At 53.0% G+C, this 11,681-nt stretch overlaps 1 protein-coding gene across 1 annotated transcript; it reads right to left on the reverse strand.

Moving 5' to 3' along the window:
- Positions 1-845: 845 nt before the first annotated feature.
- Tk1 (thymidine kinase 1) lies at positions 846-11,661 on the reverse strand. Its single transcript, XM_028892566.2, has 7 exons — positions 11,525-11,661; positions 11,406-11,437; positions 10,417-10,527; positions 7,130-7,223; positions 2,331-2,420; positions 1,655-1,774; positions 846-1,565 (listed from the first exon to the last, which is right to left on the reverse strand). The coding sequence occupies exons 1-7, from the start codon at positions 11,588-11,590 to the stop codon at positions 1,239-1,241; spliced, it is 840 nt and encodes a 279-aa protein (XP_028748399.2). The 5' UTR covers positions 11,591-11,661; the 3' UTR covers positions 846-1,238.
- Between the last annotated feature and the right edge of the window lie 20 nt (positions 11,662-11,681).

An 11,681-nucleotide genomic window follows, 5' to 3' on the forward strand; every position in this document is an offset into this window, starting at 1 on the left:
TGAGACAGGGTCTCACTGTGTAGATCTGTCTGTCCTGGAACTCAGAGAGATCCACCTGGCTCTTCCTCCTGAGTGTTGGGAATAAAGCTGTAAACCGTCATGTCCAGCTAGAACGCGTACTTTGAACATGGGATAGAGCTCCTCCAATGGGGTCTCCTCCTTCCAACTGCCTTCTACTGCATCCTAAAATAGCTACTGTGTCAGCTGGTAGAGATGGGTTGTCCTGAATAGCCTGCCCGGGTACCTTCCTAGAGCAGGCCTCGGGGGGCCGCCCCTCTCAGTGCTCCTCCAGAGCAGACATTTGCCATTCGAAGTGAAGGGCACAGTGGGGGAGGTCGAGCCATCTCTACCGGGAAGTACGCGCCTGCCTGCAGCTCTTTTGTGCAATGATGAGGCCATCAATAGCGGGTTCTGACAGTTTCCAAATCTGAAGTATGAACAAGCTAACAAGGTGCTATATATACCCAGGCTCGGAGCAGGAGGCCTCCCTCCCCTCTGGAGCATGTCCCCAATCTGGGCTCGGCGCCAGGGACACACCGACACATCTTAGACGCAGGTCTTTGGCTTTCAAGAGAGTTGTCACAGCCCACTTTCCAAGGCACACGAGCTGTTTTCTCAACCCAAATTATCAAGTGTCTGTTACCAAACCTGACCTCCCAGCGCCAGCTCGAGACGCCACCCCCTTGGCTCCCCCTGCTGCTTTGCCACTTTTGTCCTGAAACCCACCAGACAAGAAGGGGGTGACTGCTCCCCTTGGGCAAAAGAGGGAAGAAATCCCTACCCCCAGGTCATGTGGACTCTGGCTGCAAGATCTGGGGAAACCCAGGTTCAAGAGAAATACGCTCTCAGGTAGCAAACTTTAATATTAATTGTTTACACTATCACACAAGAAGCAGGCTCTCACTAAGAGTCCCGAGTCACAGGGCTGGGGCTCAGCAGGGCAAGCCCTGGTGCCACTGTGGAAAGACTGGCCCAGGGGGCGGGGCGGGGGCGCACCGTGGGAGTGTAGGTCAGGCTTCAGCACAAAGGGAGGGCGGTGAGGGGTGGAGCCTCGGTAAGGGGCGGGGCTCCGGGAGACTGAAACCCAGCAGCAAAAGCCACCAAGGAGGAAGAAGTCAGCACCAACAATGTCACAACACCATGTGGCTCTGTCCTCACCTCTGGCTGGATGTCAAACCTTAACCACCAGACAGGTGCTGGCTCCAGTCTGGGCTGAAGCATCTCTGCAACCAAGGGAACTAAAAAAGGCTGTGACAAGCGGAGGAGTCTGTCCAGGGCACAGTGTCCATTAGGCACGGCAGTTCCAGCCCCTCCTCCGGTCTCTGAGAGTCCAGCCTGGGGTAGGAGCCGGCAGGTCCCAGGCCCCAGGCCCTCTCAGTTGGTAGAGTTGTGCTGTAGGACTTGCTGAGGGGCAAAGAGCTTCCTGACAGCCAAGGCCTCTCCAGCCTGGCCCAGCCCGGGCAGTTCTCTTTGTTGTCTGGCCCAGCAGGCTGGACCGAGGACTTCTTAAAGTAGCAAAGGCGGCACACGGAGTGGTACTTGTCGGCTCCACCTATCACCTCCACCTGGTGGACAGGGCCACAGAGGATGTGTGAGCATAGCACTCAGAAGCCCAGGCCCACCCGACTCCATGGACAGAAGCACAAGGAGCTACCTCCTTCTCCAGGCCCAGCCTCTTGGTGTAGGCCGCTTCTCGGAAGCACTCCATGCACACAGCGGTCAGCTTCACCACGCTCTCAGCCAGCGGCACCAGGTTCAAGATGCTGCCAAAAGCCTGCACACAGGACAGCAGGCATGTGTGGTCACTCAGCCAGGCGGCTCCCCTTTCTGCCTGTGTTCGTGTGCATGCATGCGTGCGTGCGGAAGCCAGAGAGCACCCATAGGTGCTCTTCCTCCAGCACTGTCCACGTTGGTTGTTTTTGTTTTTTGGAAACAGGTTTTTTCACTGGCTTGAGCTTGCTGTGTAGGCTAGGCTGGCTTCCGGGTGAGCTGAGATTCACCCGTCTCTGCCTCCCAGTGGTGGGGTAATAAATGTGCACCAGCTTGCCTGGCATTTTTAAAAAGAGGGTTCTGAGGATCAATCGCAGGTCTGCGTGCTTTGCAAGGCAAGCACGTTGTAGCCTGAGTTCTTGCAGCTTCTCCCTCACACCCTATGATCAGGATACGTCACCCTGATGCCGCTTTCTAGAGAACCACACCCTCATGCTCTCGAGCCCTCGGCCTGGTCAGAGCACTGTTCTGAACATACCTACTTCTGGGTGTACTGTCTCATGCTCAAATCCCCACCTCCCTCTCAGGACCCACTGCCAGGCCCGGGGCAGACACTTTACCTTTCTCTGGAAGGTTCCGTCTAGTGCTGCCACAATCACTGTCTTGCCTGCATTGGCCATCATTTCACAGAATTCCACGATGTCAGGGAACTGGGAAAGTCGGTAGAGGAGGAAGTGAGGCAGCTGCCATGAGCCCTGAGCTGGAGACCAGGCCATGCGGCCGTTCCTGGGCAGCACGCATCTGCATGCCCCGCTACCCAGACCTTCCCATGGCGTAGCAGCGAGATGCTGCCCTGCGCTTGCCAGCAGAGTTCCACACCCAACAGAGACCTCCATAAACGGAGGAGAGGCCGGAACTTCCCTGCAGTCCTCTGAAGGAACTGGCCTTGCCATACCTTTAATCAATCATGGGTTTCTGCCTTCTAGAACCGCTCGTGAACAAAACCCTGTGCTTAAAGATTTTATGGAGTCGGGGCGGCCTTAGAAGCTAAACACAGCTTCTGTTTAAAACAGACTCTCACAGAGGGCTGGGATGGCTCAGCAGGTAAGCACTTGCTGCTCTTTCAAAGGACCGGGTTCAGGTTGCCGGCACCCACATGGTCACTAACAACCATCTTTCCATGGCCCCCAGTGCCCTCTTCTGGTCTCTACGGGCACCACACACACAGGGTGCACATACATACTTATAGCTATACACTCATGCCCATTTAAAAAAAAAGAACTTTGCTGGGCATGGTGACACAGGCCTTTAATACCAGCACTTGAGAAGCAGAGGCAGACAGATCTCTGTTTGTTCAAGACCAGCCTGGTCTCCAGAACAGTCAGTTTGCCCAGCTGGCTCCTGACACACCTCTCTCCTGAAACAGCTGTAGATGGGTCCTTGCCCTGTCCCCAGCCCCTGATCTTGCTGGCTCCAGTTCTTTCAGGGCCTTTTGTGTTCAGCATACATGTCATGTCCAAGAATGTGTGTGAACATGTATATAGGCCAAGACCAACATTGGGCGTTTCCCTTAATAGTTCTTCACCTTGTATGTCTTTTTCTTGTCTTCCTTTTGAGACAGGGTCTCACTTTGTAGCCCTGGCTGGCCTGGAACTTGCTATGTAGACCAGGCTAGCCTTGAACTCAGAGATCTACTTGCCTCTTCTAAGACTAAAGGCATATGCTACCAAGCTTGGCTTTTCCACCTTGTTTTTTGAGATGGGTCTCTCACCGAATCTAGAGCTCAATGATTCAGTGAGATTGCTGAACAGCATGCTCCAGGGACCTGCTTGCCTCTGCCTCCCTAATACTAGGATTATGGACACTGGCTATTCCCAGTGTTTCACAGGGTGCTAGGGACCAGAGCTCAGGTCCTCATGTGTGCAGAGACGGTGCCTCACTAACTGAATTTCTCCCCATCCCTTTTGTTTTTTGTTTTTAATTGGTTGTTACTGTATAGCCCAGGGTAGCCTGGGACTTGCCATAATCCCCTGCCTCAGCCTTCTGAATATTGAGTTAATAGGTGCTGCCACTGTGCCTGGTTCTTCAGACCAGGTGTTTTAACACATCATCCCTCCCCCACACCTTAATGCTCCACCCCTCCCCCACACCTTCCTCCTTATTCCCTCCCAGTTGTCATCCACCAACACAGGAGAGCTGGAAGTTCCAGTTTTGTCTCCAGAACCTAGAATGCCACAGCCAAAGGGCAGATACTTGGAATGGATGTGATTGGTCCCTGGACCCAGCCATTCCCACAATAGTCACAGCATGTGACATGGCCTGCTCTATAAAAACACATGTATATAATTAGAAGCATCCAGGCTGGGCTGGCCCTCACTCAGAGTCGGGGCACTGGCTGAACATAATCTCCTGGACCAACATCAGGCCAGGCACCCTAGCCATTGTGGATAAAGACCACTCCCCACCCAATCAGAGCATCAACGAAACTTAGGTACAGTCTCCGCCAAAAGGAATCAGCGAGGCACCACCCTCCTTCCAGGTCCCTCCCACAACTGAGGGTGTAGGTTCCTGATGTTTCCTGGTCCACAGCAAAGCCAGACTTTAAAGGATGGAAGGGAGCTTCTCCCCTCTCTGGAGTCCCACTCCTCCATGCCTGCTGTGCCCTGTGGCAGGTTCTAGAGCCCATGATGTGGCCCTTGCAGGGCATTCCCAGTAGTCTCTGGCTCAAAGATGCTGATGTGGCAAGCGTCCTTTCCTAGGGTGTTCCTACTGCGTCCCAGGTTCTCATGACTTGTGTCACACAGAAACGAAACAAAGTTCTGAAGGATGCATAGCTTCTTTTACTCTTGCCAAGAAGCCTGCGGGGGCCTGGGGAATGAACACATGGGAGGCTCCATATCCTCAGCTGTGGCTTCAGGGGCACTAGACAACCCTCTACCCACTGTCCAAGGCAAGAAAGGGAGGGCCTTTTCTTTTGCAAGGGGGAGATCCTGAATTTTGTAAAGAGCCGAGTCCTACTGGCTGGGGCAGATGGAATAACCATGTATTTATATAGCATGCACAACGAACACTTATTGAAGCCGGGGTGGGGGCCAGGACTGTAATCCTAGCACTCAGGAGGCTGAGTTCTAATTCAGCCTGGACCACAAAGCAAGGCCTCATCTCAAAAATCAAAGTATCAGGCTGGAGAGACGGCTCAGTGGTTACAAGCACTGCCTGTTCTTCCTGAAGTCCCGAGTTCAAATCCCTCTAACCACATGGTGGCTCATAATGGGTTCTGATGCCCTCTTCTGGCACGCAGGCATACATGCAGATAAAGCACTCATGTGCATATAATACATACATAAATAAATAAATCTTAAAAACAAAATGGAAGAATCCACCCAATAAATTATTTTTTCTTAGTTATAAGGTAGGAAACATAGGAAAAAATCTCTCCAATTGGTTAGGATGGGGAACAGACAGGGGTAACTGGTAGGCTGGTGCCAGACGTGGGCCTCTGGGAATACCAGAAGGGCATAACTGATAAGCAGGTCAATGCAGCAGGCCCGAGGGGCAGGGCTATGCCCTGTCCTGACTCTGAGTCAATGTCTGCACAGCTGTCGTGTTCCAGGGTTTCCTTCTGAGGATGAGAGCAGATCTGTCATGTCCAGGGGGACGGACAGATGCCAACGGCTGGGACATGCATCTCACGGTGGGAATGAATCCAGAGCTGTCAGGGCATGGTGAGGGAAGGCTGGTACAGGGGTGGCAGGACTTATACTTGAGGGCATCCCAGCCAGAGCTGCCTTACTCTGTCCTGGGGAGCGGGGTGTACAGGGAGCAGGCTGGGGACCCCACACACAACTAGCTTGGTTACCTTGGTTCCTTCCAGAGTAGAGCATGAGAGTAGCAGACAGCCAGACGGCCAAAGCAAATTCCAGCTTGCAGAGCGTCAGCAAATGACAGAGAACCTCTAGCCCAAACCCCAGGCTACCCAGGGCCACCATTTAGCTTTGTAAGCAAGCCACCAGGAGCCACAGGACAGTGGGAAATTATTTTCTGTTGAGTAGTTTACTGTGTCACCAGGCTGCATGCTAGGACATATATTCCATCTTTATTTGACAACTAAACTATTTAAAACATTTTAAGTTTTGTGTCTATGTGAGGGTATGTGTGTGTGTGCATGCAGATGTCCACACAGACCAGGAGTATCACATCCTCTGAGCTGCAGTCATAAGCAGCCGGAGGTGCCCAACGTGTGTGCTGTGTGCTGGGAACCAAATTTGGGTCACCTGCAAAACCAGCAAGTGATCAACGATGGAACCTTCTCTCCAGCCCATTTATCTGTCTTAAAATGTTTATTACTACATATGATGCAGGGGTGGGAGGCTCTCTCATGTGTGCCTAGCACATGTGTGGTGGTCAGAGGACAACTCTGGATGTGGTTCTCTACTTTTACCCTTTCGTGGGTTCCAGGGATCGAACTCAGGTCTCCAGGCTTGTGCAGCAAGCTCCTTTACCCACAGAGCTGTCCCACTGCCCTATTTTGGATTATTTAAGAAAACGTCTCACCTTGTGGCTGAGGCTAGCCCTGAACTCCTGATCCTCTTCCTGCCTTAGTCTCTCACCTTGTGGCTGAGGCTGGCCTTGAACTCCTGACTCTCTTCCTGCCTTAGTCTCCCAAGTACAGGAGACTCTACAGTACCACCTCACCCACCAACAAATATTTTTGAAAACACCCACGATGTTACGTTTTGGAGTCTAGTGCGCATTTGTTAAGCTTCTGTCCTTGCCAGCCCTCATGGTCTGGAGATAACCTTAAAGGCAAAGAAGCAAGTGCGGCCAGACCCTTTTTGTTGACAGGCCTTCATGTAGCCCAGGTTAACCTCAAACTGGTTCTGTAGCCGAGGATACTTTGGACTGCTCCCCACCTCCACGTTAGCACTAGAATTCTAGGCATGGTAGCACACCCGTTCACATGGTGCTGGGGACGGAACCCAGGGCCGTGTGCATGCTAGGCGGGTACTGCCAGCTCAGGCACTCAGAGAGGGAATTTAAGACCACAAAAGACAACTCCCACCCCAGTCAGAGGATGCCCTGGGGAAAAAAAACAGGGATGTAGTTGGCCAGAAAGGACTAACTCAAGATTTTTCAGAAAAATAAAAACCACAAAGACAAACTCCCAAACCAAGCCAAGGCTGGTGTCAAAGGACAGGAGGCCCAGCCACTACAGGTCAAGGAGGAGCCCTCCCACTGAGCTCTGTCCCCAGCCTGTTGGGGGGGGGGACCTATAGGACATCACTATCCGGTCAGGGGATTCACACACCAGTGAAGACATGTTGGTCTCCTAACTTCCCCAAAAGATGAAAGAAGGAACTTCTGAACCAGCAGGGACCAGAGGGGCCAGGGGTGGGGGTTACGCCTCAAGCTGACTTACAAACTGCCCTTCATCGATGCCAATGACAGCCACACCCAGGGCCTCCTGGATTACATCCCGCAGCAGGCAGGCCGGCAGTGCATCCATGGTGTTCCTGGGAAGACAAAGGCCAGAGGATGAGCAAGGCCAGCAGCAGAGCATCCCCCAGGCCCAAATGCAGGGGAGAGGGGTGGGGAATAAAGGGCCTTGTTTACAAAACCAGTTAATACAGGTTACCTCCCTTAACTGGAAATTAATAGCATTTGCTGTTAAGCTCAGCAAAGACTCCACAAAGTTTTCTCTGGAAATTAAGGTGGCATTTCTATGCTTATCTTTTTTAAAAAAAGAAATAAATCTCTCCTATGGTTAGAATGGGGAACAGGACTTGGGGGCAACTGACTGGTCATCAGGTACCTGACCTAGGTTACAGAGTGATGACTGAGAGAAAGAAGAAAAGGCCATGTCCAAGGAGTCTGGCCGGGTCTCTGCGGACAGGAGGGCAGGGATTCAAACCTATGGCCTAAAGTGCGTGTGGTAATGCATTCACACCTGTAACTGAAGTGCTCAGAAGCTCAGGAGGCCGAAGCAAGTGAGTTCTAAATCAGCCTAGGCTATGAAATGTCTCAAAAACAAAAAAACCCAAACCCAAACCTCAAAAACTAACCCTCCTGGGAATCAGGCATGTATACTACATAAGCCCCCAACTACTAAGCCACAACTCCAGCTCAAGGTCTTCAGGAAGGACAGTCCCCAGGGTCCACAATACTCTGTGTGGTGATATATTGGGTAGCCTAATAAACTTGCCTGAGGATCAGAGGACAGGGCCAGCCACTAGATTAGACACAGACAGAGGTCAGGCAGTGGTGGCACACACCCTTAATCCCAGCACTTGAGATCTCAGGCCTTTGCTTGGGAAGCACACACACGCCTTTAATCTCAGGAAGTAATATGGCAGGGCAGAGAAAGGTATATAAGGCTTGAGGAAACAGGAACTCACTCTCTTTAGGCTAAGGATTTCATAGAGGGAAGAACTAGTGGCTGGTTGTTCTGCTTCTCTGATCCATCTGGTGCCCTCAGTGGTCAGAAGAGGGTGTTGGTTCCCTTGGAACTGGAGTCATTGATAGCTGTGAGCTACCATGTGGGTGCTGGGAACTGAACCTGGGTCCTCGGCAAGAGCAAGTGCTCTTAACCACTGAGCCATCTCTCCAGCCCCACAAGAGTCCCGCACCCAGGAACGCTATAACATGCTTGTGGACAGCCTAGTGGCAACTGAGACAACAAGTATCTTGTTCTCAGTGTCCGGAATGGTAGGCGAGCTTGGCAGCCAGACAGCAGAGTGACCCTCTGGAACCACCCCCTCCATTCATTGCCCCCCAGATTAAAGGCTCTCTATATCACATGGCTACCTGCTGGCAGGGCTGAGACATGAGGCCCTGCTTATGGGGCCTTGGGGCAGACCGCTTCCCGGCAAGGAAGAACCCACCCAGGCCTCTGAAAGCCAGTTTGGATATGCTCCAGAATGCCATTAAAGGACACTGGGAACCCGGCCTCGCTGTCTTCATGGCTTTCTAAGGAATGGAATGCTGGGCTGGATCCAATCCCTTCCCTCTGTTTCCTTCTGTCTCTGAAAAAACAGTTTCCCCAAACACAGACAAGCAGTATGCAGTGGTAATCATGCAAATGTCCCGGCCTTAGTTACACCTCACAATCAAGATCTGGGAAACTGGGCATGGCAGAACTTGTCTACAATCCTAGCAATAAAGAGTGTGTGGCCGGGCGGTGGTGGCGCCCGCCTTTAATCTCAGCACTCGGAGGCAGAGGCAGGCGGATCTCTGTGAGTTCAAGGCCAGCCTGGTCTACAAAGTGAGCCCCAGGACAGGCTCCAAAAGCGACACAGAGAAACCTTGTCTCAAAAAACAAAACAAAACAAAAAAAGAGTAGGGGGGGGGGATGTTTAGAGGGTGGATGTGGTATTGCTCGCCTGTAATTCCAGGATAAAGAGGAAGGGTCACAAGTTACAAGGCCCACCTAGGCTACATAATTGGACCATGTCTCAATAAACAGGTTGGTCAGCAGTTAAGATTATTTGTTGTTCTTGCACAGGACCTATGGTTCAATTCCTGGCACCCACATGGCAGCTCACAACCGGAAGCAGAGGCAGGTGGATCTCTGTGAATTTGAGGTTGGCCTGGTCTACAGAGTGAGTTCCAGAACAGTCAGAGCTACACAGAGAAACCCTGTCTCGAAAAACAAAAACAAAAACAAAAGGCAGGCGTGTTGGTGCACGCCTTTAATCTCAGCATTAGAGGCTGAGGCTGAGGCAGATGGATCTCTGTGAGTTCCAGGACAGCCAGGGCTCTGCAGAGATTCTGCCTCAAAAAAACCAAAACCAAAACAAACAAAGCCTGACCAGTCGAGTTTGAAACTAAGAACTCACAAACCTGAATGAAAGAAGATGGAAGCTGAAGACTGATGCTTAATGATGTCCTCTGAGCTCACGCACCCACAAGTCCAAAGTTGTAAGACAAAACAAAACCCAACCAAAGAGCTAACACAGTACTCCTGTATTTTAAATCCCCCCCACCACCACCACCAGCAGACCAGAGAGAGGACAGGCCCGGAACTGGCTGTGGCCCACCTCAGACACTACAGCCATTCCGTGGCCTCCTCTGCTCAGTCCTCCTGGATGCTCACCCATCCTGTGGACACCGTGATTACACTCGGAAGAAGTAAAGATCTCACTCAGCACAGAGCCTGGTCAGGAGCATGGCTTGAATTCCAGCCCCAATTCCAAGTCCCGGACACTCTGCTTCCTGATCCGCTTCAGAAACCTGCCCTGCTCTCAACCTTGGCCCAGCCTACAGCAACCCTGACCTGCAGCTCCAGTGGTCTGCTTTGGCTCGGGGTGAGCCCAGGACACTCAGCAGAGTGTCTCAGAACACCAATCCCCAAACTTGCCACCACATCACTTCAGTCAGCTCCCGCCCTTCGGCTGCAAAAGGAAGTGTCCAGTGCTCTGGCATACAACTCAGAATGGTGAATGGCAGGGAGCCCACTGAAGAAAAAGTTCTGTGGGGTCAGTCAGGACGGGGGCAGCGTGCAGCCTCTGCCCAAGTGGAACCCAGGTTCTCCTAGCACAGTGGCCATCTGGGGACAGGTCATTCAGAATTCTGAGCACTTGCTCCTGTCCATTAGAGGCCTGGAGCAGCCCATCCCCTCTCCAGTTCTGACAAAGACCCCCACCCTGGTACATCTGACAGTATGCCCCACAGGGGTTTCCACAGGATCCGGCGAGGGGGATGACTGACCGGTCGTGTGTGGAGAAGCTGTTGCTATAACGGGTGTCTTTGGCATACTTGATGACCAGGCATTTGTTCTGGGCGATCTGGAAGCGCCGGACTCTTCTCATCAGCTCGGTGCTGTAAGAGTTACCAGGGCAGGTGAGGCCGGTGGGAAAGGCGGCTCACCGCCGCCACCTAGTGGCGGACACCCCAAACCTCACCCGTTTGCCAAGGCTTACCCCCAGCTGTTCTGAACAAAACTTTTCTGAATGAACTTGACAAAGCTTTTGAAGAAACGCCAAAGCGCTTGCTTCTGGACCCCAGAGCCTGGGCCTCACCCTCCGAGCACGGGACCACACTCAGGTGACAACAGACCATTCAAGAACAGTGGGGGTGCCTGGTATGGTGGGGCACCCCTTTAACCCCAGTACTAGGGAAGCAGGGGCAAGCGGATTTCTGTGAGTTCGAGCCTACCCTGGTCTATAGAGCCAGTTCCGGGTCAGTCTGCCACACAGAAAGACGCTGAGTCAAAAACAACAAGAACAACAAAATACCCAAAAATAAAACCAAGAATCCCCAGCAGTGGGGGACTGGAGTCCCAGGTGGGACTTCCAGAGGGCGGACCCCCGCCTCAGTGGAAATTGGGTTCCATGGCTTCAGGCGAGCTTGCATGGGGAATGCATGAGGAAACTCGCGGAAGAGGTGTCCACGCACCGCCCAGCCCCTCGTGGCCACATGGGGTTGCCCTGTGGGCTTCTGGGGATGTGGGCTGGGGGTGACCCCGATGTGATTCGCCTCAGCAAAGATAGAAGAGTTCCCCGGGAGAAGGGGGCTGAGGTTAGGGCGGGAAGGAAGCAGGAATCCAAGAGCCAGGATTTGGGCGGGAAGACGCGTAGAGGTCAGGCGGAGTCTGCTGCCTAGTCAGGGGCTGAGAAGGAGGGGGAGGCGGGAGGGAAGCGCCAGGGTCTGCAGAGACGGGGAGGCCCATCCGCCCCCAACACCCATTCATTCATTACCTTTTTCCTGAGAACATGGGCCCGAGGATCACCTACGAGAGAAGTCATCTTAGGGGTCCCTGCTCGCTCACCCCCGGGCACCAGCCACCACCCCGACCCCCGCAGGCCGGACCCCGCACCTGGATCTGCCCCCGGGTCTTGCTGGGGGAGCCGGGCAGTACGGTGGGCAGATTGATGTAACTCATGGTCGCTGCTCAAGCCTGGGTCCCAGGACCTGTGGGTGGTAAACGTCAGCAAGTTTTGGCGCTTTCCTTTAAATAATCCGCGCCGACCAAT

Source organism: Peromyscus leucopus, chromosome 8b (genome assembly GCF_004664715.2).
Source record: "Peromyscus leucopus breed LL Stock chromosome 8b, UCI_PerLeu_2.1, whole genome shotgun sequence".
Taxonomy (NCBI): Eukaryota; Metazoa; Chordata; class Mammalia; order Rodentia; family Cricetidae; genus Peromyscus; species Peromyscus leucopus.